The sequence below is a fragment of the Mesoplodon mirus genome, assembly GCF_964341445.2.
Source record: "Mesoplodon mirus genome assembly, chromosome: 3".
NCBI lineage: Eukaryota > Metazoa > Chordata > Mammalia > Artiodactyla > Ziphiidae > Mesoplodon > Mesoplodon mirus.
In genome coordinates, this window is record NC_138978.1 from 197,888,861 (window position 1) to 197,915,616 (window position 26,756).

The 26,756-nt window shown below is 61.3% G+C and overlaps 2 protein-coding genes across 5 annotated transcripts in view; both read left to right on the forward strand.

Annotated features, from left to right (window-relative positions):
* Positions 1-359: 359 nt before the first annotated feature.
* Positions 360-21,343, forward strand: INAVA (innate immunity activator). Of its 4 annotated transcripts, none has more exons than XM_082613807.1 (10): positions 360-599; positions 7,896-8,044; positions 8,832-8,956; positions 9,347-9,463; positions 10,037-10,253; positions 14,408-14,461; positions 15,314-15,494; positions 15,671-15,829; positions 17,637-18,237; positions 19,691-21,343. In XM_082613807.1, the coding sequence occupies exons 1-10, from the start codon at positions 439-441 to the stop codon at positions 19,781-19,783; spliced, it is 1,857 nt and encodes a 618-aa protein (XP_082469933.1). In that variant the 5' UTR covers positions 360-438; the 3' UTR covers positions 19,784-21,343. The 4 variants fall into 4 exon arrangements, with proteins under 4 accessions (XP_082469933.1, XP_082469934.1, XP_082469935.1 ...); XM_082613808.1 differs by lacking the exon at positions 360-599 and adding an exon at positions 5,904-5,983; XM_082613809.1 differs by lacking the exon at positions 360-599 and adding an exon at positions 5,909-5,978.
* An 819-nt stretch (positions 21,344-22,162) lies between these two features.
* The window catches only part of LOC309799323 (maestro heat-like repeat-containing protein family member 7), a gene marked incomplete at its 5' end in the record, with an annotated part of 28,406 nt that continues 23,812 nt past the window's right edge, over positions 22,163-26,756 (forward strand). Inside the window, 7 exons of the mRNA XM_082612272.1 lie at positions 22,163-22,363; positions 22,618-22,732; positions 24,874-24,938; positions 25,248-25,370; positions 25,481-25,560; positions 25,930-26,059; positions 26,646-26,732. Of these exons, the coding sequence (XP_082468398.1) occupies positions 22,163-22,363; positions 22,618-22,732; positions 24,874-24,938; positions 25,248-25,370; positions 25,481-25,560; positions 25,930-26,059; positions 26,646-26,732 (801 nt within the window). The remainder of the gene's footprint in view (positions 22,364-22,617; positions 22,733-24,873; positions 24,939-25,247; positions 25,371-25,480; positions 25,561-25,929; positions 26,060-26,645; positions 26,733-26,756) is intronic.

Here is a 26,756-nt window from a genome sequence, read left to right on the forward strand (position 1 = left end):
CGCAGGGGGGCCGGGAGGCGGCGGGGCCTCGGCAAGGTGGGGGTGGGGGTGCGGGGAGCGCCCTTGGGGGTGGGCGCGGCACCCCCTCCGCTCAGTCCGGGTCTCCAGGCGCGGAAGCCGCCGGGCCGGCCGGAGCGCGCGGAGGGAAGGCGGCCCGGGTCCGGGAGGAGCCTCCCCCCGCCGGGCCGCGGGAACTGGCGGCGCGGGGGGGGGGTCCCGCCGCGCGCGCGTCCGGAAGCGGGAAGAGGGGGCCGGCCTCGCCCCGCGCCCGGGTCCCTGCGGGACGCCCACCCCCGCGGGCACCTCCCCGCCCCGACGCGCGGCCCCGCCCCGGCTCCCGGATCGGACTCCCGGGTCCCTTCCTGCGTCTTTCCCCTCTTTCCTCTGGGCCTTGGTACGCCCCAGGGGACAGATGTCTTGGGATCTTTAACATTTGGGATGCTGCAAATGCCGAAGTTAAATGAAATACCTCCGGGGAGGGGAGGCCGGGAGGAGTCGCGGGGGGAGGAGAGCTGGCCTGGACGAGCAGGTCCCGAGGCTGCGAGGCGCGCGCTGGGGGCGCGGGGGCAGGCGGGCGGCGAGGGATCTCCATGGGACAGGTAAGGGGGAGCGCCGGGGCGCGACGCGGGAGCCGGGGGGATCGAGCCCCTAACCCACGGTCTTCCGCCTTAGAGGAGGGGGCCCCTGCGGGGAATGGGGGGAATTTGCCGGGGGGTGGGAATTCCGAGTTCCTACCGAAAATGCATGTTTCCGTCTCCTCGACCTTTTTCCTCCGACCTTCCCCACGCCTGTGGATCCCCTGGCAGGTTCCGGGAAGGCAGACAAAAGGAGCCGAGTCTCGGGCCGCCTGGACGCGGAGGGCGCGGTGGGGGAGGGGAGCAGGGTGGACCGGACAAAGGGGCTTTTTGAGGAGAGCCTAGAGGTCTGATTCCAGGGCGCATTCCAGGCCGTCGCGGAGTCCCCTGTCCCAGCCCGCTCCACCATCGCTCGCTGGAGGCGAGCACCTTTCCCACTGGGAAGGGAGGAGAGGGGAAAGAAAACAGTTTAAGGAACCATCTCCCGCCCCCCTCTCCTGGAGGGTCCCGGGGTATTTCCCTCCTTTCTCTTTTCACTGTTTTGGCTCGAGCAGCCGACCATTGGCTCCTTAATTGTTTAAGTGAAATTGTAGGAGCGCCTGAGACTCTTCTTTGCTGGGTGCTGGTTGGGGCGTCAGGTCGGGCCCTTGCTTTGACTTCTGATCTCATGTATCACAGGAAACTTAAAGGAGGAACTTAAAAAAAAAATAATGGAGAGTGGATGGATGCAGGAGGTGCAAGAGTTCTCTGATTCAGGACTTTTCCTTAGGAGATGAAAACCCTAAAGAGATGCAATGTTTTTCCTTCTTTCAAAGGTCAGATTCCAAGTGTGTGGGGAAACCCCACTTCCTCACCAACTGGTGGTCTTGGTGATGATGCTGTGGAGTTGGGGTTTGGGGCACTGGCTGGGAGCAGGGGGCGGAACCCCACCTTCTCAGCAGGCCTCTGGAATGCCCACTCTGGATAGTTTGAATTGAAGGGCATGGCGGCCAGGGAGATCCATGGCCTTGGGGTTCTTGGGAGAGTTGGTTGGCTGGTCCCACTCCAAGCCTCAGGTTCTGCTGGGCTGGGAAAAGCTGCGTGTGAAATTGAGGGAGCAAGGGGTCTTTCAGGATCCCAGAGGATCAACGCGGAGATTGGTCGGTCCTCCGTCCTTCTCTCCCTGAGCTCAGAGATGGGGGTGGTTACCTGAGGGCGGGATTCTTAACGGGGTCCATGGGCACCCAAGCATCTGTGGATAGCATTCAGAGGGTCGTGTACTCGGATGGGAAGGGTTTATTTTTCACTAACCTTTACTGAAATTTAGCCTTGCCTTGAAACCATTGGTAGTACCTGTGATTTGCCATTACTAGACACCACAGAGGGCTTCATATCACAGTGGAGTTGTGATAGCTGTCTTGAAACCTGGTTTACCGTCGGTCATGAAACATCGTTTACCATCGTCATTGCTACGGAACTGCCCACTACTAGATCCTGTGTAATGTTAATTAAGATACATATATAGATTACTATGTTTTACTGTTTTTAGAACTGTATTCAATATAATCCATTATCTTAGTGATTCTCTTCATCTTATTTTATGCATTAAAACATATGCTATAAGTTGATTCTAGAAACTTCCATCACTCCCCCACCCCTGGAGCTGGGGGATGGGCAAGGTGGAGGCTGGGTGCCAGCTTCAGCGTCAACTCCTCTGTTTGTTGTGGGAAGACTGGGACAAACCTGTAGCGGGGAAGGGAAGGGCTGCGGGCTCTTTGGGAGACCCAGAGTAGGCCCTCCAGCACAGGGGGGCTCAGGGCTCAGGGCTCACATTGTTTGGACAGAGGGTGTGCACAGGAATGTGAGGGGAGATGGGTGTGTGTGCAGGGGGAGTGAGGAGACTGCCTGTCTTGGTGACACAGCTCCACAGAAGGTGGTTGAGGGGGGTGACTTCCTCTGTCATCCCTGCCCTGGGGGCTGGGGCTGGGGAGGTGGTCAAGGGGCTGGGGAGGTGGTCTTTGGGGCTGGGGAGGTGGTCTAGGGGCTGGGGAGGTGGTCTTTGGGACAAGGAAGTTGATCTAGGGGCTGAGGAGGTGATCTAGGGGCTGGGGAGGTGGTCTTTGGGGCTGGGGAAGTGGTCTTTGGGGCTGGGGAGGTGTTCCAGGGGCTGGGGACGTGGACTAGGGGCTGGGAAGGTGGTCTACGGGCTGGGGAGGTGGTCTAGGGGCTTGGGAGGTGGATTAGGGGCTGGGGAAGTGGTCTTTGGGGCTGGGGATGTGTTCCAGGGGCTGGGGAAGTGGTCTTTGGGGCTGGGGAGGTGGTCTTTGGGGCTGGGGAGGTGGTCTTTGGGGCTGGGGAGGTGACAAGGGGCTGGGGAGGTGGTCTTGGGGCTGGGGAGGTGGTCTTGTTGATGGAGAGGTGGTCTTTGGGGCTGGGGATGTGGTCTAGGGGCTGGGGAGGTGGTCTTTGGGGTTGGGAAGTGGTCTAGGGGCTGGGGAGGTGGTCTTGGGGCTGGGGAGGTTGTCTTTTTGCTGGGGAGGTGGTCTTTGGGGCTGGGGAGGTGGTCTTTGGGGTTGGGAAGTGGTCTAGGGGCTGGGGAGGTTGTCTTTTTGCTGGGGAGGTTGTCTTTTTGCTGGGGGGTGGTCTAGGGTCTGGGGAAGTGGTCTTGGGGCTCGGGATGTGGTCTAGTGGCTGGGGAGGTGGGCCTGGGGCTGAGGGGTGGTCTAGGGGCTGGGGAGGTGGTCTAGGGGCTGGGGAGTTGGTCTTGGGGTTGGGGAGGTGGTCTAGGGGCTCAGGATGTGATCTAGGGGCTGGGGAGGTGGGCCTGGGGCTGGGGGTGGTCTAGGGGCTGGGGAGTTGATCTTGGGGCTGGGGAGGTGGTCTAGGGGCTGCGGATGTGGATTAGGGGCTGAGGAGGTGGTCCTGTGGCTGGGGAGGTTGTCTAGGGGCTGGTGAGTTGGTCTAGGGGCTGGGGGTGGTCTAGGGGCTGGGGAGGTGGTCTAGGGGCTGGGGAGTTGGTCCAGGGGCTGGAGAGGTGGTCTAGGGGCCTGGGAGATGGTCTAGGGGCCTGGGAGATGGTCTTGGGGATGGGGAGGTGGCCTAGGGCCTGGGGAGGTGGTCTAGAGGCTGGGGAGGTGGTCTTTGGGGCTGGGGAAGTGGTCTTGGGGCTGGTGAGGTGGTCTAGGGGCTGGGGACGTGGTCTTGGTGCTGGGGAGGTGGACTAGGGGCTGCGGAGGTGGTCTTGCAGCTCGGGATGTGGTCTAGGGGCTGCGGAGGTGGTCTTGGGGCTCGGGATGTGGTCTAGGGGCAGGGGAGGTGGTCTTTGGACCTGTGGAGGTCGTCTTTGGGGCTGGGGATGTTGTCTAGTTGCTGGGGAGGGGGTCTTTGGGGATGGGGTGGTGGACTAGGAGCTGGGGAGGTGGTCTAGGGGCTGCGGAGGTGGTCTTGCGTCTGGGGAGGTGGTGTTTGGGGATGGGGTGGTGGTCTTGGGGCTGGGGAGGTAGTCTTTTGGGCTGTGGAGGTGATCTTTGGGGCTGGGGAGGTGGTCTACAGCCTCAGGAGGTGGTCTTGGGGCTGGGGAGGTGGTCTTGGGGATGGGCAGGTGGTCTAGGGGCTGGCGAGGTCATCTTGGGCTTGGGGGAGGGGAGCAATTGGAGACTTGTGAATGCTGGAATCCCAAGGTGAGGGGCGTGGTGAGAAAAGGAGGTGGCGTTAAGCCTTGAGTGGTCTCCTTTGTGTGCAGCACTGTCTGTTTTCTTGCATCCTGGTGATGGGTACCAGTGTCTTTGGCCCTTGCTTCCCCCAGTGAAACAGGCTGAATTGCAAACTGTTGGTTTTGCTTGGAGGTCAGTGGCGCGGAGACCCAGAGGCTCATTTCTTGTAGGGAACAAGTTCCAATTTGGTCTCAGGCCCCCGGTGGTTGGCGAGTGAGCTTAGACCCCGGGGTCCCAGTGGCCCTCCTGCGGACTAGGGAGAGGACTGGGGTCCAGGTCAATGCGCCCTGGGCCCTGTGGAGGGATGGTTGTAAATGATAAACAGGGAGGTGGCGGCCGTGATGATCCTGGAGGGAAATGTGTGTGATCACAACAGCCTGGCCTGTTCTGGGCCCCCAGAGCCGCCCCGTGTGGAGCTCTGGGGTCACAGCCCGGCCCGGGAGTTTCTAATCTGATCTGGCCTTGGCCCCGCTTCAGGGTCTGGGGAGCAGGGACCCTCCTTGTCAGCGTCTAGGTTTCTCACTGGACCCTCCTTGTCAGCATGTAGGTTTCTCGCTGGTGCTCCCCACGCGCCAGAACCTTCGCCCGCTCTGGGCGCTGCGCGGAGCCGGAATCTGGGGCGTTGGGCGGCTCAGCACAGGGCACGGGGGCCCTTGAGGCCGTGAAGCCCTGATCCCCACTGCCTTCTTCTGGGGTTCCTACAAGGGGAGCCCTTTTCTCCCGCCCCCTGCGGCCCCCGGAAGTGCAGAGGCCCGGGCTGCCTGTGGGGCAGGATTTGTTCTGGGAAGGGCTTGCTCACCCGCTCCGCCCTCTGACTCAAGTCGGAACAAGTAACCTGGCTCCCCTGGCCGGGCAGCCTGGGAGGGACACAGGCGGGACCAGGGGAGGGACAGCCACCGGCCCTCGGCGTGAGGGGCGGAACCGGGTCAGAGAGCACAGGGTGGCCTGGGACACCCTGAGGAGACATGCCAGGCCCCTCGGTCCCCTGACTTGGGACCAGGGGGCGTTTCCCGGACTCCTGGACTAAGAGCTGGAAGCAGGTGAGGGCGGGGCAGCTGGAGCGGGTCTTTGGGTCGAGGGCAAGCCGGCCTAGTGGTGGGGGGCCCAGCAGTGGCCGTCAGCCGCAGGGCACAGGGGTGATGGGGGGTGATGGTGGGCTCGGATGAGGACCCGGCGCTGTAGTTCCGAGGCTGCAGTTTCCACGGGCGCGGGGAAGGCTGGGACGAGAGAGTCCCAGGGCCTCTCTTTAGGGCCACACTTGTGACGGGACAGGGTCCCCGTGGCTCAGCCGGAGGGAAAGTGCACGGCGCTCTCCTTCCTCCCCTCCTGTCCTCCTCTGCCTTTTCCTGGGGACGTCGTCGCATTCGTTTGCTTGTTCTCTGTTCTCTGGGGTGGACGGACGGGGCTTGCCACCTGGGGCTGCGGGTCTGGAGGGCACGGAGGGGTTCCCATGCGGAGGGGCGGGGATGTTCCCGGAACTGCCTTTATCTGAAAGCCATGCCTTCAACACCCACGGGAGCCTGCGGCCCCTGGGACAGGGTCCCTGACGCCGGAGGGCCGCCTCCGGAGGGGCAGACGCGCGAGCTGCACATGTGTGGGTCCTTCCTGCTCAGCCTGGCGCTCTCCAGATTCAGTATGGGGACTGGCCGGGGCCCCAGGTACCGTCCAGTTTTCACCGTGCCTGTGAGGACGGGAGGCCCAGCCAGCTGAGGTGAGGTGAGCTCCCCTAAGATCATACAGGTGACGGCAGGATCCAGGCTGGGATCTGGGGCCTCCAACCTCCGGTCCGCGCCCTCTGCCCTACTTGGAGCAGGCCTGCCCCCGAGCCTGGCCAGAGGGAGGAAGGAGCTGAGGGGGCCGTTCTGCCGGGCCACCCCTCGGTCCCCGCAATTCCTGCTCACTCTGCAACAGGCATGAGAGCAGGGCTGAGTTGTCAGAGCTTCCCAAGGCAACTCCTTAATGGTTAATAATTAATTAGTAAGTGTGAGTAATTGATGGCTCCCCTCCCACGTCACCCCCTCCCTCGTCCAAGCAGACGTGCTAGGACGGCCTTGCTTCCTGGCTCTGGCGGGGCCCTGCCCCTGGCTGCTGGGGGGGCCCACAGGCTGCCCAGGGCTCTGCAGCAGGCGGCGGGGGAGCTGCCTGCCCTCTGTCTGGCTCCATCCCCGGGAGGGATGAGGGTTTGGGAGGGTGGACCAGGCAGAGCTAACTCACACCAAGTACCCTGGTCTCGGTTCCCAGAACATGTGGCCAGGCTCTCTCCTTGGCATCTTTGCAAAGGCCCCATATAAACTGTAAAAAAAAAAAAAAAAATCCTACCCTCCACTCTCTAGACTTCCTTGGAGAACTGAAACTCCAAAGTGCAGGTACCTATTGTTTTCAGGGCGAGGTTTTTAACTGAGGCCCAAGGTGCTCTGATAGGCTGTGCTGTTTATGGAGGTCTGTAAAGCTGTCCATGGGCAGAGAGGTGCTCCTGGGGCCTGGCCGTCAGCGGTCCCTCCGCCAGGGGCCTGGCTGTGGGCTCAGCTTCTCTCCCACTGGCTGAGGAGCCCACCTCCCCCACCCAGCAGTGGTGCCCTGAGGAGAAGCAGGATAAGCTCCAGACAGAGACTCCCGAAGGACTTTTGGCTGACTCAGGGAGGAGGTGGCTGGGCTTTCCTTCCAGGCCTCCTGCCTGGGCCCCGCCCGCGCTCCCCACTCTGGTTCTAGCCAGCCGCCGCCAGGCCCCGGCCAGTTGGGACCCTGAGCAGGGGTGCAGACTTGGCGAGGAGAGAGGGGGCGCCAGCGGGTGCGGCTGGGGTGACTGCTGCCGGCAGACGCACACCTGGAACTCTACCTGAGCTGCACACGTGCGCCCAGCCCGGGCAAGCAGGGTGCCGTGGTCTCCTTCCCCTCTTCGGGCAGCTTCGGCTCTGGTCACCCCTCCAGGCCCGGCAGCACGCGCCCAACACACACGCACGTGCGCGCCGCCTCGCTCCCGGCTGTGGGCTGTGGGGTCCGGGCCCCCTCCCCTTCGAGGGGCCTCCCAGGCATCGCTGGTGGCCCGGGAGTTGGCTCACGGCTTTGGGCACCTGCCCTCGGGTGGACCGCCTGGTGCAGACAGACAGCAGGCAGCCTGGGCTGTGGGCCTCGGGACAGGGCCTGGCTGAGTGCCCAGTGCCCTCACCCACGGGGGGCGGCAGGATGGGTCTCGGGCTGAGGACCGTCAGCCACGCCTCCCTCCTGGCACAGATGTTTCCCCTCCCTCCTCTCCTTCCCTTCCTCCTTGACTTGTCCTCCCACCTTTTTCTTGTCCCCTCCTTTTCATCCTCTCTTTGCTCCTGTCCTCATGGTCTTTCTCCCCAGTGTCGTGGTCCCTGTGGCCACCACTGCTGTCAACCCCTGGGCTTGGAGGCCTCTCTGGGAAGGAGGCGGCAGGGGGCCAGGCTGGGCCCAGGGCAGGTGTGCTGGAGAGGCCCACAGAGCCTTCTGTCCGCAGCGCCCCTAGCACTGACACCCCCATCCCAGACTCACTCCCTTGGAAGCACGGGCCTCACGCCACATCTCCCGCCCTCACCCTCCTGACTCAACAGCTCTGTTTGGAGGCAAGGGGATTTACATGTATCATTTTTTGTTGTTCTTTTAACAGCTGGGGAAACTCCAGGCCACCTGCACATCCTGGCCCAGGCTGGGAAGGGTGTCGGCCCCTCCTCCTCTGTGCCCCCTCCTCCCAGAAGTCCACCATGGACAGCAAGGATGAGGTCAGCGACACCGACAGCGGCGTCATCCTGCAGTCTGGTGAGGGCTTCGGGCCCCCTGACCCCACCAACTCCTCGAGCCCCAGGCTCCAGGCCCAGCCAGGCTGAGGGGCCCAAGGGGGGCGCGGGAGGGAGGCCACTGTGCGGCGAAGGGGGGTGCAGACCCTGGAAGGGCTGAGAGTTTTCCTCCCGGGGTGGGGGTCTGGCCTGGAGTGTCGATCCTATCTGAACAGCTACCTGCCGTGTTCAGCTCTGGCCCCATGATTCCTAAGAAGCTGAAAACTCTTACCTGGTTCCCGCAAAGGGGCTGTGGCTCAGGTTGGCCCGAGCTGGTGGGCTGGTTTGGACAGAGAGAGAAGAGGCACGTGCAGTGTGTGTGTGTGTGTGTGAGTTTGTGTATGTGTGCATGTGTGTGTATATGTGTGTGTGTGAGAGTGCATGTGTGAGTGTATGTGAGTGTATGTGTGTGTGTGTGTGAGAGAGAGAGAGAGAGAGAGAAGGAGGAAGAGGAGGAGCAGACAAGGAAGAAGGCACCTGCCGCGGGTGGCGGCTGGGAAGGGACGGGCGGGGAGGACGGGGCTCTGACCGCAGCCTGGCCCCCACCGCACACGGCCGAGGGGCAGCCCGTCCCTCCGAGCCGTAACGGTGCCGTCGGGCCGCCGGGGGACATGCCGTCTTTCGGGTGTGACACGGCCTGCCGTGGCAGCCGGCCTGCAGCCTGAGCGGGCGTGAGGCCGTCTGAGCGCGCGTGTGCACCATCAGCCCAGGGAGCGTCCTGCGGCGCCCGGGACAGGCTCCCCTGAGCGTGCGCCCCTGCCCCGCCGCAGGCCCCGACAGCCCGGTGGCCCCCGCGAAGGAGCTGACCCACGCTGTGCGCAAGCAGCAGAGGGCCCTGGAGGAGCGGCTGGAGGCCTGCCTGGAGGAGCTGAGGAGGATCTGCCTGCGGGAAGCGGTGAGGCTGGGCCCCCGCTGCACACAAGCGCGGGCTTAACCCCAGGGGCTGGAGCCGCGTGCTGGGCTGTGGGTGCCGAGGAATGGGAGCCCCAGTCCTGAGAGACTTCCAGGGGTCAGACGGGGCACCGGGTGGCACAGCAAGGGGACAGCTCTCCCTGGCAGGGCCCAGGCATATGGCCGGGCAGAGGAGGGGCTGCAGGGAGGTGCCAGGCCAGGGCAGATCCCCGGACGAGGGACAGCCCTGGACGCTGGGACGCGCGGAGGTGGTCAGGGGCCTCTGGGGAAGGGCGGACACAGGTCACCCAGGGCCCGCCGGACGGGCTGCTCCTGCTCGGCCAAGGGCTGGGTACGTGGAGAGCGGCTTGGCATGAACTCACTTCCCCCGCAGGAGCTGACGGGCATCTTGCCCGCAGAGTACCCCTTCAGGCCGGGGGAGAAGGCCCCCAAGGTCCGCCGCAGGATCGGAGCCGCTTACAAACTGGACGAGTGGGCCTTGCACAGAGAGGTGAGGCGCTGCAGGGCGCCGTCCCTGCTCCCCGAGGCTGGCGGCCGTGGTCCCCAGGCCTTGCTTCTCCTCTGCAGGGGTCTCTGCTCTAGCATCACACAGCTCGGGCCGCTTGGCCCCGCGTGGACGAGGGGCCCCCGCCAACGTGTAGCCCACGTGGCCTCAGGGAAGCCGTGCCAGCGCCGGAACCGGGAGGGCTGGGCCCTCAAGGGAGGCCATGGGGCTCAGTCCCCTGTGGGCAGAAGGCCAGCCGAGAGCGCGGCCGGCCCGGGGAGGCAGTGGCCTGTGCGGACGGGTCGCTCCGGCTCCTGGGACCGTCCTCCCCTTTCTCAGCACGGGAGGGGGGCCGTGGGGTGGCTTGGGCCCTTGGGTCCCTCCCCGTGGTGTGACGGGTGGCTCGTCTGCCCGGTCCCCCCGGTGGGGGGGGAGTGTCCACCTCAGTCCCTCCCCGCCTGGCTCGGGGTCAGGCTGCTGCGTGGGTCCCGGGCCAGCGGCTCGGGGGCCTGGGCCCTGGACGCCGCCATCTGCTGGGGGTCTGGGCCGTTCGGTGTCGCTCACTGCATCCTCCCCCAGGACCCACTGAGCAGCCTGGAGAGGGAGCTGGCCCTGCAGCTGCAGATTGCGGAGGCCGCGCGGCGCCTGTGCCGGGAGGGGAACCTGGGCCGCCAGGCACGCCGGCAGCGGAAGCACGCGGTGCAGCAGGAAGAGAAGAAGCTGCGGGACCTGCAGCGCTGCCTGGGGGAGTGGCAGCGAGGCAACGGGGCCCCTGCCGCCCTGGCCCCAGGCCCAGGTGAGCAGCGGCTGGTCCCAGACCCGTCTGGTCCCAGACCCGTCCGTCCCGTCGTAGGGGGAAACCTGCTTCCCCGGTCCGCCCCACCCCATCCTGACCCGTGGCAACCCCACAAGCCTCAGCCCAGTCATCGCCCTCCCCTGAGACCCTCCCCATGTCCTTAGAAAACAACCCACTCCTCCCTCGAAATCCACGCCCTGCAGGAGACCTCCCGGACCCCAGGCTGACCTCAGCTTATCTCGAGGGCTTGTCCAGCCCTTCTGATCCCAGGCCCACAGGGCAGGTGGTCCTGTGAGCTCAGCCGAGGGCCCGCATTCTGTGCATATCTGCTCGCTGAACTGCTGCAGGGCCCATGGCTGCCGGTGGATGCTCTGGTGAAGTCCACACCCACCGTCCCTGAAGTATCTAGAACCGCCCAGTTAGGACTAGGGCCCCGCGCTCTGTTCTCTAGTTACTGTGCCTCTTAGTCTAGTCTCTGAGCCCGGGGGCCAGCGCCCACTGACTGTGCGGCATCTAATGAGTCGTCCAGGACATCATGCGTCCAGGCCGGTTCCTCTTGCAGCAAGTGGTTCTGGGCCCTTGCGTGTGGCTTTTTCTTTCTCCTGACCCGAGCCCAACTTGTCAGGTCAGTCCTTGGAGGCCTCCCTTCAGTTCTGGTCCCAGGGCATGGGGCTCGCCCTCCCCCAGGCCTCTCCTGGGTCCCAGGCCTCCCGTGCATGTGAGGGAGCTGGCACAGGGAGTTGGGCCCTGGGCTGAGCTGGATTTGGGGCCTCCACCTGGGCTCCCCAGCTCCCACCCCTACCCCTCAGGTCAGTTTTGTGCCAAGGCCGCCTCCTGCCCCGGTTGGGCACGTGGCCTCTAATTTAGGGTGAGTCCAGACGCCTCCCAGGTCCCCCCCGGCAGCCAGCAGTGAAGGATGAGGGAGGAGCTGACCCAGTAACCCTGGGCGACAGGGGGACCCAGGCAGGACGGCCGACCCCCTGGCCGACCGGCTCCGGTGGAGAGGGGCCTCCGTCCCCCTCCGTTCCTGACAGGGCCCAGGATGCCACCTCCCCTTGAAAGGCAGCTGCTGACTTGGACACGGAAGCCCCTGAGGGCTCGTTGCTGTCCTGGTGTCAGGGGGCCGGGGGGCTGTGCCCCATCTGTGTGTCTCAGCCGCTCTTGTGTCCCGTCTGGCCTCACACCGCCCTGTGGGCTCCTCTGACCACAGGCCTGCGGTGTGGGGTGGTGGACGGTGTGGGGCTGTGGCTCTGCTGCTATTGCGACGATGAGGCTGCTTGTTGGTAGTGGGGAGCAGGCCAGGACACGCCTGGGGCTTGGCCAACCATCCCCGGGACGGGGCACGTAGTCCAGGGGAAATAGAGCTGTGGGGAAGGGGCCTGGCCATGCGACTGCTTTCACCCTCCTGATCAGAGAGGCAGGCTTGCTCTCCACCTGCAGCCCTGGCCTGACCAGGCGAGGTCCTGGGTCTAATGTCCTGTCCTGACCAGGCGAGGTCCTGGGTCTGATGTCCTGTGTTGGTGAGGACTGAGGTCCTGCGTCTAGTGTCCTGTGTCGATGAGGCCTGAGGTCCTGGTTGCAATGTCTTCTCCTGGGAGCCCAGGAGGAGGTGGCTCTAGACAGGTAATTCCTGCTCTTGGCTCATCTGCCCAGCTGGGCTCGCCCTGAGAGCAGGAAGTAGAGAGGGATTAATAATTAACTAGCAATAAAGATGTATGAAAAAATAATTAGTAGCTGAAAGGTGTTTTGAATTAAAGAGGAAAAAAAAAGCAAACAAACTAACAAAAAAAAGTTAGAAAAATCCACCCACCCTCTTGGTCTCCGCCCAAAGGTTACTCAATTTGGAACCTAATTATACCAGGTGACAGTCATTAGCTTGTCCTCTGCAGGTGGTGGGGAGCGGTCAGCTGCGGGACTAATTGACCACAGGGAGCCTGATGAGAAATGTCCCCCAGCACCGAGCTGATGTAACAGGTGCTCAGGACGTATTTGTTGATTAAGCAGCGCCCGTGCTGGCAACGCTGGTAGAAGTTCTTCCATGATGAAATGTTCCAGATCTGTGCTGTCCAATATGGCAGGCACTCACTGCATGGGACTGTTGAGCACTTGGATTGTGACCCGTGTGGCTAAGGAACTAAAGTTTTAATTTAATTTAAAATAGCCACATGCGGCTAGTGGCTGCCGCACTGGACGGTGCAGCCTTTGAGGGTGCCCAGCGTTTGTGAGTATGGCCTCTGCCTGGGGTGTCCCCCTGCCGCTGCTGGGCCGAGGGCCGGGCGGAGTTCAGCAGGGCTGTGGGGCAGCGTGGCCAAGACAGTGAGCAGCCCTCATGAACCACCTGTGATTAAACAGCCGGGGGTGATGGCTGTCTTCCCAGACCATATATTCAAACCCAAAACACATGACTATACCCAGCCCCCGACCCCGGCATCCCTGGACCGTGACAGTAACAGTCCCACAATTTCTTCAAGTTGACATTTGTGAAAAATAAACATCTCGGTTCCCCAGCTTTTTGTAAAAGATCAGAGGCTGGGAACCAGCATTAGGTAAGAGTCTCCCCAGTTGAACCTTAAAGCACAGGCTGGTGTGAGCTGAGCGAAGCCCGGGCTGCTCCGTGGGCAGCTGACCCTGCATGGTTTACAAACTGCTCCGTCTGTGTAAAGGTTCTGTTTCATTTAAATTGAGCAAGCGTTGACAAAATTCTGTAAAGGTCCACGGAGTAAATGTTTTAGGCTCGTGGGCCATGTGGTCTCAGTCATTACTACTCAGCTTGGCCATCGTATCATGAAAGCAGCCAGACATTACGTAAACAAACCCATAGTTGTGTTTCAATACAACTTTATTTATAAAAGCAGCCAGGAAAAAAAAATTGTTTTAAAGGGACTTCGCTGGTGGTCCAGTGGTTAAGACTCTGCTTCAGCTGCAGGGGGCACGGGTCAGGGAACTAAGATACTGCATGCCTCGCGGTGTGGCCAAAAAAAAGAAGGCAGCCAGTTAACTGGATTTGTCCCACAGGCCTGCCACCAGCCAATCCCTGTTATAGAGGATTTTCGGATGGCTGGAATCTGAATCTACTTTTCTTAGAATTTTCTGGTTAATGACCTCTGCATGAAAGGCCAGCTAACAGGAGAGCCCATAAATGGTGGTGGTGAAGAGTCAGGCTCTGGTCAGACTGTCTGGGAGTGAACCTGACTCAACCACCTTCCAGCGGTTTGACCTAAGCTATGTTATCAGCTCCTCCAAGCCTCTGTGTCCTGAGCTGCTACATGGAGATGGTAATCTTACCTTACACGGTTGTTATGAGGGTCACGTGAATTCATGTATATAAGGCACTTAGAAAAGCCCGAGAGAAATGATTAGCTATTGTTAGTTTGCCCTCATCCGTGTTCTCAAATGTAGTTGAAAATGCTTTGTGAGTTCCATCCGGGTCATGTTAGGTGTAGACCGAGTATCTGAGGTTTCAGTGTTTTAAGGACAATGGCAAATCTGAGTCCTCCGACTTCCTGGGTCCCGGCGCAGACTGCTGCTGCCCATGCAGAAGGGCCACCCGCCACGGCCTCAGGTGGCTGTCCTGTCACCAGGGAAGGACCTTCCCGACCCAGACGGCCAGACTCTCACTCGAGTTGTGAGACCCCACGACCCCACAGCTGCGGTTCCCAGTCTCACCGCTCTTGATTCTGGGAATGCAGGGGTTCTCAGATCTGGGGGGCTTGAGTTGTATTTATGGTATCAGAAGACTATACAAAAGTGAGCAAAAATCTCTTTACCCCAGGGGCCTTCCGAAATGACTCTTTGCCTTCCCCTCCACTGCCTGGAAACCCTGCCAGAGGAAGGCCTGGCTTTTTTTTTTTTTTTTTAATAGATGGGGAAACAGAGGCCCAGAGCATTAAAATGGCTTATTCGAGGTTACAAAGCTAATGGCAGAGCCAGGATTAAAATGGAGTTTCCTGTCTCCTCACTCCTATTTACTGATTTTTATTTTCTCCTTCCAAGTGATAAATTCACACCTAGCACAGTACTGGACACACGGTTGGTATTTCCCGATAAGGGATGCCGCCGTCTGGAAGGGGGTGGGGCAGCTGCTCAGCACTGCGGATGCCCCAGTTCTGCGGGGGCATCTCCTCACCTCCTCCTCTCTCCTTTGGCCTCCCCAGAGCTCGGCGCCTCAGATGACAGCTCCCTGTTGGACGGGCTGCTCCGTGAGGAAGGTGAGAGGGCGGTTTAGGGGCTGTTGTGAGCGCTGGGCTCCTCCGCGAAAACTCGGGGCTTGGGCGGCGTTTGCTGTGAGTTCTCAGCGAGCTAAAGGAGGTGGGAGCCGGGCTGGGCTCAGCGTCCGCTCCGCCGGGGATGCCGATGCCTGTGCGCCCTGTGCATGGGTGAGAGGGGGGATGTGCTGACGCTTTGCTGGTCCAGGTGCTCAGTCATCGTGACCGGGAGGGGAAGGTGAATCCAGCAGAGCCTTGGGCCCCGGGCCTCCCTGCCTCTGCCTGGGACTTAGCCTTTACTTCAATACCCACCCGTCAGAGCCTCAGCCATCGGGCCACGGTCATTGCCCTTTGTGAAAACGGGTAGCACTGAGGGAGAAACCACAAGTTCATAGATTGAGAACCCTGGTGACAAACCCTAACGATGCTGAGGGGTCAAGGTGGACCAAGAGGGTGGTGAGGTCCTGCCCAGGGGAAGGCCCAGGCCAGTAAGGAAACAGCACACGTGGGCACAGCGTGAGAGGAAAAATAGGGAAACAGGAGGTTAGATGCAGACCTGGCATCAGGAGTAAAGGTTAGAAAGGGGAGTCATGTGAGCCAAGAGAGTCAATCTGGGGAGGCTTCCTGTAGGAGGCAGGTATAAAATGGAGCTGTAAGGTGTAAGTCTGAAAGGAGAATAAAGTGTTTAGAAGCATCTGGGCCCAGAGCCATGGCCTGGCACAGCCGGACCAGCAGCCACGAGAGGGCGAGCCAGGCGCAGGCCACGGAGGTTCTAGTTGGGCGGGTTCCCCCCCCACTGCCCTCCCGGGCTTCCTTCACCTGCAGAGGCATCTCAAGTGCCAAAACCTCCCCCAGAGTCCCCAGATGCACCTTCCCGGCCTCTCCCGCCCCAAACCCTCGAGGGGCTGCAGCCAGCAGGCCTTGACACGGGGGGCCTGGAGCGGGCGCCCATCCAGAACAGCCCCTGGAAGGAGACAAGCCTGGACCACCCCTACGAGAAGCCCAGGAAGTCTTCCGATCCCGGAAGCGAGTCCAGGTCAGGAGGGGGAAAGGGAGGGCCAGGAGCAGGCGGGATATGGGGGGGTGCACAGCGCAGGAGACCCCCATCCTGCGTGTGATGGTGGGAGGCGTGAGTCCAACCCTCTGCACACCGGAGCCCCTGGATGGAGGCATTCCTGCTGCTGACCTGTCTCCAATCCCTCCAATCTCCAGCAGCCCAGCCAGCACCCCGCAGGATGGGCCCAGCACCCCCAGCCCTGCCTCCTGCTACGTGGTCCCCATCCGCAGTGTTCCCGAGCAGCGGCAGGGCCGCATCAGTGCCCCGGCCACCCCTGAGATGCAGGGCAGGAGGGGCCAGTCACAGCCCCTGAGGTAAGAGACAGGCCACCCCAGTAATGCAGGGGGTGAGACCCACCATTGAGAATTTACGTTCGGAGGGTGGTGGCTTCCAGAATTATGTGGGACACCCGTGGGTGACACATGGCTTGTGCAGTGGCTTCTCCTTGGGATCTTTTCTTAAGCACCTCTCAATAGAGGCTGCGCCCCAACCAGCAAAGCCAAGGGCGAGTCACTTGTGAAGCAAGGTGTTTTCTTCCAAAGACTCTGGTTTTGTCTCTGCACAACCGGATTCCACTTTTCTCCCTGTCCCTGCAGACTCTCCTGCGGGAGCAGGAGTGTATCTTAGAAGATACTTTTGCAGTTGTCTGTGATTGTTTTATTATTGGTCTCTTGACGATGGACGGGTCACGTTTTCAACTGACATATAGTTGATTCTCATTACTTGGGTAGTTATGTCCTGTGAAGTGCAAACGCTGAACCACTGCTCCCGGGGACACACAGGGTTACAGCTTCTGGTCACAACGTGTCTGTAAACTGATCAATACGTAACCTTGTTTTATGGGGTTTCTATTTAAAGACACCTTATCTAATACGTACCATCGACTCATTAACATTGAACTCAGGGCCAACAGCCCTAGATCTCACGCCTGAACGAAGCTCATCTAACACGTTATTTTCTCCGTAAATCACGTCCCAGCTTCCTTGAGCTCAGGACACCAGACGGTCCTGCAGCACCAGCTTTGGGGCCATTTTAAACACTGAAATCACCAACAAAACGCACAAAAATATGAAAAGCATGATACTAAATAGACTGCGGGAATAGTATGAGAGCTGAACCCAGAACTCAGAGCCTCAGCTGGGAAAGCCTGCTGGGCAACTCAGAATTTTCACCACCTTGCGTGTGTCCACACATGACCACAAAAGCGCCGGGAGTGTTGATTTTGAGGCCACAAATCAATTTGAGCAGCAGGTGAATCTGCAAATACAGAACCCATGAATAATGAGAATCCACTAAATGCTCCTTTCCAAGTTCCCTGTTTGGTGCTTGTTTCGGTGACCGAGTTATGACAGGCAGTGTCGGCCACACCGTCCGACAGCCCAGGGTACCTTCAGGACGTTGCTGGGTTCTTCCGTCAGGTTAACTTTGCTTCTGGGCAGCGCTGGGCTGGAGTCCAGCAATGCATTTTATAGTTTACATACTGGGGGGCCTTTTTACACACAGGGCCTTTGTGCAGATTAGTGAAAGGCGCCCCCTCTGGACGGACAGGCCTGCTCCCGGGGTGCTGGCAGAGGGAGGCTGGATTCCAGCCCCGCTGGCTGTCCGGAGCTGGTGCCCTGGGCAGGGCCACCTGCATGCGGCCACCCTGTCCTAGTCGGCTGGGGCTGCCGTACAGAGCAGCGCAGCTGGACAGAAACCACCGCCTCCAGACTGAGAGGCGACAAGTCCAGGATGCAGGTGCCCCAGGGCGGTTTCTCCTGAGGCCTCTGCCCTTGGCTGTAGAGGGGCCCGCCCTCTCCTCCCTTCATGTGGTTGTGACCTCGGGGCGGGCCACACGCCAGCTTCACGCCTTCACCTCGGATGCACGTTCAGATTGTGTGGATGAAATGCCACTGGACGCCTCGCACCTGAGATGGCTGAGAACAGGAGCCAGCTGTGGCCTCCGTGACCCAAACCCCAGCGTGCAGTGGAGCAGTGGTGTGGGGTGCAGGAGGGGCGTGTAGGGTGCGCCAGGCCAGGAGGCGGTGCGCACGTGGGGAGGCGTGGCCGAGGCCGCGCATGCGCAATGCCTTCCCCGCGGCCCAGGCAGGGCTGGCTCAGCGCCCCCTCTTTTCTCCATAGGACCGACCACTTCCGCACAGGCCCCGACGGCAGGGGTCGCAGCGCCCTCCCGCGCCGCCGCCCCACTTACTACACGGTGACGGCACCCGCGCCCGTGCCGTGCCCCGCCTGCCACTCGTGCTCCGAGGACAGCGGCTCCGACGCCTCCAGCCTGTCGCACCCGACGCCGCCCGGCAGCAGCAGCCCCGACATCTCCTTCCTGCGGCCACTGTCCCCGCCCGCGCCGCCCCGCCCGCGCGTGCCCCGCGGCCCCCGACTCCGGCCTCCCCCCGCCTGCCTGAGGGCCGCGCGCTACCTGGTGCTGGCCGAGGGCCGCCCGCCGCTCGGCCAGTGGGGCGAGTGGGGCCCGGGCCGTGGCGAGGACGCAGCCGCCCCGCGCTGGCAGCGCCCACTGCCCGCCCACGGCCGCGTGGCCCGGACGCCCTCGCTGCGCGACAGCCCCGCGGGCCGCGGGCTCAGCAAGGCGGCCGTGTCCGAGGAGCTCAAGTCGTGGCACGAGCGGGCCCGACTCCGGAGCTCACGCCCCCACTCGCTGGACCGCCAGGGGGCTTTCCGCGTGCGCAGCCTGCCGCCTGGCGCCGAAAGCTTCGCACGCACACAGGTACGCGCACGGGTCCGGCCCTCCCACGTCCCGTGATCCGGCAGCGGGGCGCAGGCGGAGATCCTGCAGTACGGTGGCCGGGCAGCTTTCAGCTCGGAGGAATAGGCCCCAGAGCGTCTCCTCGCGGCTCTGGAAGGCTGCCAGGAAGACTCCCCTGGGGGCCTCCTAAGTTGGCCTGCATGTTTTGCTCTAGAGCGCGTGTCCACGTGCGCCAGTGGAGGTGACCCTCCCAGACACCTAAGACCTTTTTTCCTAATGGCTCCACCGATGATCTACAAAACAGATAGGCCTCTATTTATAACCATAAGGCCAATCCACATCACCCCCCAGTCTCCCGACTTGAGCGCCCAGGACTGAGGGAGAGTCTGGCAGTGTGTATGCAGGAGCCAGAACTTGTGACTGCCTGTCAGCCGGCTCCCGCCCCCCACCCAGCTGAGAAGCAGGGTGGCTGATGGCTAAGTGCGCAGGCCCCGGTTCAAGTCTCAGCCCTGCCAGCGCTGGGCAGGTTTATTAACTCCTCTGATCCTCTGTCACTCTTTCTGTAAAATGGGAGTCTTAAAGGACCCATCACAGAGGGGCAGTAAGAACTTTAAATGAGTTACTAGGTGTGAAATGATTAGCGCAATGCATAGTAAGTACTAATACGTGGTGTTATTATCACCTGGGGCCCCCGAGGTCAGGGACCGAGTTGGTGGGCAGCATATAGGTGGAGCGCCCCGACACGAGGTAGCACGGCCATCCTGATTTCTGTGCCCAGTTTTTTCTTTCTGGAAGAGGGGGACCGTGCCTGAGCTTTTTTTTTTTTTTTGGCTGCGTGGCATGTGTGATCTTGGTTTCCCGACCAGGGATCGGACCCATGCCCCCTGCATTGGGAGCGCTGAGTCTTAACCGCTGGACCACCAGGGAAGTGCTGAGTGAGCCTTTCTTTACTCTTGCTCCCTGGTAAGGAGGCCTCTGCAGGGGGTGTGCTCCAGGAGTCCCCAACAGGCTGCCTCTTTGAGACCCAAGATTCTGGCAGGGCCCAGCTGCACCTCCCTCCCCCGCCCCCAGTTCTCTGGGCTGCAGCTGGCATCCTGGGCCTGGCAGCACCCTGGCCGCAGTCCCAGGCCGCACCCTCCAGCTGACGTGCCTTTCCATGCTTGCGAGCTTGGACCTGTCCTTGGCCCGGGCCCAGCCCAGCCCAACCTGCCAGACGGGGAGGGTGATGAGAAGTGAGCTGGGTGGGGGTGGGGGTGGAGCAAAGGTCAGGGTGCCTGTCACACCCCAAAGAAAGCTGGAGTGGAAATGGACAAGGGCACAGAGAGCCTGCTGGGGAGGCAAGGGCTGAGTGGCTGGGCCGGTGCTGCCACTGGTCAGCGTCCTTAAGGGACAAGGATGGTGTGGCCGGGCTTGCTGTCCTGATGTCTCTACCTGCTTTGTTCACCCACCTCTCCTTTCCCCCTGGCCCGGGCAGGTGCCCACCGTGTGTGTGCTCCGGAGATCGCCTGAGGGGGCCCCCGTGCAAGTGTTTGTACCTGAGAATGGGGAGATCATCAGCCAGGTGTGACCCTGGGCTCCGGACACCGCAGCCGGCTGGCTGAAGAGACTGCTTCCCAGCGGGGCTGGGGCTGAGACCGCCCACCCTTGAAGCCCTCTTCGGCACCCCTCCCCCATCGCAGGTCGATGACCTGGAGCTGAGACTTTTTTTTTTTTACCAGTTTTTGTTCAGAAGCTCTGGCCTAAGGATTTATATTTGTGGTTTGTCCCCAAGATCCCTGTAATATGACAATGCTTTATTCCCCAGAGACAGGCCTACCGGACTTGAGGCCTTGCCTCTGACTAACAGCATCTGTCTCCGTGTGCAAGACGTGTGGTAGGGGACACATCCCCAGAGCACAGCCCCTGGCCCTCCTGCCCCACTGCTGCTGGGGGCTGCACGTCTATGCCCCATTTCCCAGCTCTCAGGCTGCAGGGGTGCCCGGGCTGGGGGCGAGTCCTCCCCTCTATAATGTGCTCTGTGATGCACGCACCAAGAGCTAGGTTAAAGGTCAGTGTGTCCTGGCCGAGTCTTGTCTTCCTGGGCCCTGCTCCTTTCCTGACCCCGTGACTTCCTTGTAGGGGCCCCTGTCACTGTGTGCGCCCTTGTCCTGAGGCTCCCAGCATCGACCCAGACCCAGGAGCCTTGGGTTGGAGGCCTCTCCAGATTGGAGCATCAGGAGGCCCTGGCCAGGAGCTGACCACCTTCTCTGGGCCTCTTGAGGGCTTGCAGGCCACCCCCCCTTCCTCTGATGTCTTTTCGTCATCATCCTAAAAATGAGCGCTTTACACGTGCTTTTGGGGGCGCCCCCTGCGGCGCGTTCCCAGGGCCAGGAGTGTCAGTGCTCCTTCCCGCACTCGGCTGTGCTTCTGCCCTGAGACCGGATTTCCTTGAAGGAGGGCAAGTCCTTGTTTTTACAGGCATGGGGACACCCGCCTTGCAGGGTGTTAATGAATCATCCTAGTGCTGAGACTTGAGGCCTGGAAGCTGGCCGAGCTAAGACTGTCCGTGGTCCCGGGCTGTCATCCTTGGGCCTTTGCTGCGGGGTCAGATCCCCGAATAGGGGTCCTGCTCCCAGGAGAGAGCGGCTGAGCTGAGGCTGGGAGGGGCTGGACGCACCAAGCCCTGATCTTCCCCACGTGGCGCCCTCTGTCTGTAGGACAGGGGCCACAGAGACAGCTCGAGGCTCTGAGAACTTTGAAGCCTGACCCGGACGAGGCACAGTTCTCCCACTGCCCGGGGCAGGGGGGCCCGGCCGAGGGGTCGCGAGAGGGAGGGGCCTGAGGGGAAGCCTGCATCTCTGTGCTCCTGGCCCACAGCATCCTGGCTCTGGGTGCACCTGCCCCGTCGTGTTGACTTTGGGCGCTGTTCCGTTGCGGTGGGTGTCTGAGCCCGTTGCCCGCGGGCACAGCCTCTGCCCCCCGCCGCCCCGGGTCCTCGCGGAGTGCGCCCTCCATGCCTGCGAGTCCTTCGCGTTAACTTACTGGTCCTGTGTGATGCCTGGTGCACCTGAGAAGTGGCTGTGTCCTCGGCTGTGGGGCTGGAGTGGTGGGGTTTCCGTCCCAGATAGTCCAATAAAGTCTGTCTTTGTGAGGCCGAGCTGGTGAGGAAGGTTCTTTTGTGCTGAATTTCCCAAGCAGAGGGTCTGGCCAGGTCCCTGGGGGGCGGTGGCGGGGAGGTCTGGCTGTGGTGGGGGGAAGCTTTCTGCATCCCCGGGCAGGATGGAAGCAGGAGTTGAAGCTCCTTGGTCCCCCTACGCCCGGGGCCCGAGGAGCTGGGCTCTGGGGGTCCCTCCCTGAGAAGGACCCAGGGCCGCGGCAGCCCCTGGGGGTCCTGAGACTGTGCTCAGTGATGGGAGGGGCTGAGCCTCCTCGGAGCCATTCTAGGGGGAGAATCAGCCCCTCTTCTCCAAAGCTGGATGAGGTCAGGGGCCGGGGGGCACTGCCCAGGCCACCACCGGGTGGGGCGGGCAGCTCGCATGGGCTACCTCCATGCCTGCCCTGCAGGGGCCGCTCTGGAACCCAGCGCAGTGCCCCCTGGAGCCTCGATGCCCAGGACGGGCGTGGGCCCCAGAGCTGAGGCACCTAGTGTCAGGTGAGGTGTCCAGCAGCCCCGGGGCAGGGCGTGAGGCTGGGCAGATGCCCGTGGGTGGGCTGGCCGCACTGTGCCCTCTGCCTGCCCTGGGCTCCAGGGACTGCAGCTTTGGGGGCCAGGGTGCTCCATTCTGGGGTGGGCTCTGAGGGGACACAGCCCAGGGTCTCTGGAAAAGTGTGAGCATCCTGATCTCAGACCTGAACCTCTTCCACCAAACTGAGTCGTGGATCACGACCGAGATTTTGTGGATTCGGTGTTCTAGATGATTATAAGGAGTGAGGCCCAGGGAAACCGTGACCAGTGTCCCCAGGGTGCATGCGAAGCTCCCCAGCAAAGGGAGCAACCAAGTCCAGCGAGCAGGACGGGGCGGCAGGAGGAGACGGGTCCCTGGAGGGTCCTCTGGGGGCAGGGGCAGTGGGCACCCCGGCTGGGGACCCTGTGTCCAGCGTGGGAGATGCGGCCAGGCAGCGCCTTCCTCCTGCTCCCAGGCAGGACCTGGGCAGACATCTGGGGGCTGTTAGCCCCCCAGCCGCAGGGCAGAATGGGATTATGTATTGGACAAAGGGTTGGGGGCTTCAGGATTTCAGCAGTGAGACTCCCAAGGCAGAGGGATGGGAGGCCACCTCTGAGTCTGAACCATCCCCATGCAGAGAGGTGGGGAAGAAGCAGGGACCTTCAGAGGGTCCCCACTTCCCAGGGGGAGGGAGCGGGGAGCCGGCAGTTGGACCGGAGCTGGCACCGCTCAGCCAGTTGCCTTTCCTTTTCCGCAGCCTGCCCTGGCTGCCGCCCCGAGTGTGCAGATGGATTCACCTCCCAACAAGCGAAAATTAAAGGTCACCTTTTCACCATTGGCTGACCGTGTCTCTTGGAACCCTAACTTGGCAGGTGAGTTAGCCCAGGAAGGGGCTGTGTCTCAGCTCCCAGCGGCTCAGACGTGACGGTGCTTGGTTGCCCAGCCCTCACTGGGGACTCATTCATCGGCATGGGTCTGCCCACTTCTGGCTGCCCAGTCGCAGCTCTGGTCTCTGAATGCCTGTCCCTTTTGAGACCTGCCTCCCTGAGGGGCCTGGAGCAGGATGGGGACCAGGACATTGTCTGGGGCTCTTGGCCGTTCAGGAGAGCCACGGCAGACCTCTGGACCCACCGGTGTGTCAGCAAGTCCCAGGTCCCACCCCTGAATTCCCAACTCTTAAATCCAGCTACCCTGTGATATTTCCACTTTGATGCCTCGTAGGCGTCCCAGCTGCGCTCCTTCTGGACTCCGCTGCCAGCCAGCCCCAGACTTGCCCCGCCCACTAGTGCAGTCCCTCAGGCTCCACATCTGCACTTCTGTTTTCTCTCACACCCAGCTAGCTCACTGCTCACCCTTCTTGGTCCTGCCTTCCACATACATGCAGAGTCTGAGCGCTTTCTCCTGCCCTGGTCCCAGCCCCCATCACCCCTCCCTTGGGTTACTACCGTGCACCCCCAGCCACACTCCACACCATCCCCCCATCTCTCTAGTCTCAACCCAACGGCCAGGGTGATTCTGTTAAACAAAGCAGACCACCTGCCACTGTTTTACCGGGAACCTACCCAGGGCTCCGTCCCTTACAGAGCAAAAGCCAGGGTCCCTACAGCCATCCTTACAGTGGCCTCACGAGGCCCTCCTGACCTGTGCCCTGACCGCTCTGCTTTCGTGGCTGGCCACTCTCCCTGCTCCCCCAACTCCAGGCTCCAGGCCTCCGGGCTGTTCCAGGAACATATCAGGCGTGGTCCTGCCCCAGGGCCTTTGCAAGGGCTGCTCTTCTAGCCTAGGGCTTGCTCCTCATGGCCTCCAGGGCCGCTCAGATTCAGTCAATGAGATTTTCTCTGACCTCCTGTGTGTACATACATATACATATATGTGTGTATATGCATACACACAAAACTGTACGAGCAGATGCAAAAGTAACTCCTTCACAAGGACACGAAACAATGTCCCGTGAAGGGACCTGTTGGTATGTCCACGCTACGTCTGTAAGCTCTGCCTGAAAGCGCGCATTTCACATAAAAGCTGCTCAATGAAACGTGTGAAGAAGAAGGCACTTATTGATTTCCTGCTGTGGGCCAGGGGTCATTCTAAATTTTTTGTGTGAATGAATTAATTTAAACATCATAACAGTGATAGACACTGATGATCATCCCCTAGTTAAAGGAGAATTTAATTTGCTCAAGATTTCTCTTTTATTTATCATTGTCATGTGTTAATTATTATCATCATTTATTATTTATCATTATCATGCTTTCGTTCATTTAATCCTCACAACGATAGGGACGGTCATCCTCCCCACTGTACAGACGGGGAAACGAGCTGAGGGGCTTTAACTCAGGAAGGTCACGGGGCTCGTAGAGCACAGGAGCAGGGCCCCGAATTCAGGCACTTGAAATGTAACGGCTGTGCTGTGCCTTTAACCCCACCCGCACGCCCAGGGCGCTCTGCGGCAGGGCAGTGAGAAATGGCCTGACCTCAGGCTTAGTGGCCAGTGTTGCTTCGGGTCCCAGGGCTGCCCCCACCTCCGTCCTCTTGCTTCACCCGCTCCCGACGGCCGTGGGTGGACAGACCTATTCTTAGCCTCACCCCCCCCACCCCCGGTCTCTGTGTCCACACCTGGGTCCCTGCTCAGAGAGACTCGCCCGAGGGTCACGCCAGCCCAGTCGTCAAGGGAGATGCTGAGGCTGATTTGGGGTTTCCAGTTCCCTCCCATTCAGGGCTTTCTATCTGTGGCCCCTGGGGGCAACTTAAAGGACTCTATTTCCATTGCTGTCCTATCTCGGCCGTACCTGATGCAGAAAATCTCTTAACCAAGTCCCCATGTAGTTGTCTTTCCACGGAGGCTCCTGAGGTCCACCCTCGGCCACAGGCCTGGAGAAGCTAGTTCTTGGAGCTGGGGCACCCACCCTGGACCCCGACGGCTGCTGAGCCCTCTTGGCCGAGGGTGGGGGGAAGGGGGTTTCTGCTTTCCTGTTGCACCGAGAGAATCAGCCAGACCTCCTCCCAACTGCAGGATTGCGCCAGTCGGAAAGAGAAGCCTATGAGTGTATTCTGGAATTTCTGGGACAAGAAGAGGTGGTAAGGAAATTCTCTGGAGCTTTTTGAGAGCTGCGGAGGAAAGCAGGGAAAAACGAGGGCTCACGCTTCCTTGAGTTTTGGATATTAGCCCTGGCTTGGAAGCTGCCTGACTTGGCCTCTTAGGCGGCCAGGCCACCGGACAGGTGCCGGACGAAAGTATCTGCCTCATGGGCCCCCATCCCCGGACGCCTACAGAGGGGCCGGGCCACGGTGAACACCAGGGCAGGGCCTGGGCCCCGCGTGGGGCAGGGTCTGGGGGCAGGCGGCAGGGGGGCCGCGGGCAGAGGTTTGCATGTCCCTCCATCCTAGTTCGACGTCGACAAGCTGAAGTTCCTGAGGGCGGTGGACACCATGAGTGGCGTTGTCCACGCCCAGGCAAATGACAACATGGACGATTACTTTCCCCTAACCGTCCTGGCCAAGAAAATTGAGGTGAGACAAGCCCACTCTTTCTCAGCGTTGGTCCTCCGGGGACGAGGAGGATGAGTCCCAGCCCCGGGGCCGGCGTCCCTCTCTCAGGGGAATTCTCCTGGCCCTTCCAGACATTAATCCTTGAAGAATCCACGGAGGCCTTGGTCAGCACCGTGCGTCTGCAAGCCATGCTCTGCATCGCGGCCCTGAGGTTCCCCAGGCCGTTCCCTCCCCCGAGCCCTAGGGTCTCTGCTGCGGGAGCATTGGGGCTGGGAGGAGGGCAAGGCTTGGGGACTTGAGTTCTGGGCTGTGGGTAGCAGGGCCCATGACCGCCACCTGGTCTCCCAGCCTCCTGGGGTGGGATGCCCCCCAGCTTTCACTGTTAGAAAGCTGTTAGGACATCAGTGTGGGGAAGGCTCCCGAAGAAGCCGGGGCCCCCTTCCCTGGCAGGGAGGTGTGCGGGGCTTAGGTCCCACCGTTTCCCGTGCCTCAGGGAGAGGGCAGAGCAGAGTCTCCCCCGGGGCCCTCGACACTAACCTGTCCTCCAAGGCCCTCCCGTGGCTCCCTCTCTCCCCTCCAGCCAGGTGAACCCGCCGCTCCACCTGTCCCAGAAGCTCGACCTGGCCAAGGCCGGCCTCTCCAGCATCATCCCCCTGCCGCCCATCACGCCCAGGCTGGACCGCAAGGACAGTGCTAGTCTCTACATGCAGGTACCCACCTTGGCCCATCTGCAGGGGCTGGTCTGCCCCCGAGGAGCCCACCCACCCACCGTCCTCTTTTCTCCAGGCCTCCCTCCCCTCCTCCCCGGGCTGCTCAGCCTCCCCATCTCCCCGGGGTTGGTTCCTGCTCGCACACAGCCCACGTCCTCCTCTCACGAGGGCTACGTTTCTCTAGTTCCGTGACAGCCCCAGTCTCAGGAGGAGACAGTCTGGCGATAAACCCACAGATTCTATGGAATTACTGGCCAATAGACTTGGCCAAATCTTCCTGAGAATTTTCAGTTTTAAAGCTGGAAGTTTCCTTGATCGAAAACGTTAGAGAACGAATCTCTGACGGTGAGGGCCCCACGGGGCTGTGTTTGTTGGCGAGAACTGCCCAGTGCCTACTGCTGCTCTCTGGCCTGCCAGTAGAGCAGGTCCGGGCTTCAGTGAGGTCAAGAAAGGCCAGCGCTTGGGAAGATGGGAGTGTGGCGGCAGAGCTGGCCTGGCTCCCTTCCCCGTGGGGAGGGGTCTGAGGGGGACGGGGTGCCCCAGGGGGCTGTCCATCCTCTGACACCCCACGTCCCCCACTTGCCAGACCATCCAGGCCTTAGATGATATGTTACAGGCTCTTGTGCTGGAGCACCTGGAGCCCAGCATGGTCATCCTGCAGAGCTTCCTGGAGGTGAGTGTCCACAGCAGTCAGGGA

Coding starts and splice junctions, on each gene's coding strand:
- INAVA (XM_082613807.1), top strand. CDS start 439: ATGCTGCAAATGCCGAAGTTAAATGAAATACCTCCGGGGAGGGGAGGC. Junction 15,495..15,670: donor GATCCCGGAAGCGAGTCCAG/GTCAGGAGGGGG, acceptor TCCAATCTCCAG/CAGCCCAGCCAGCACCCCGC. Junction 15,830..17,636: donor GGCCAGTCACAGCCCCTGAG/GTAAGAGACAGG, acceptor TTTTCTCCATAG/GACCGACCACTTCCGCACAG.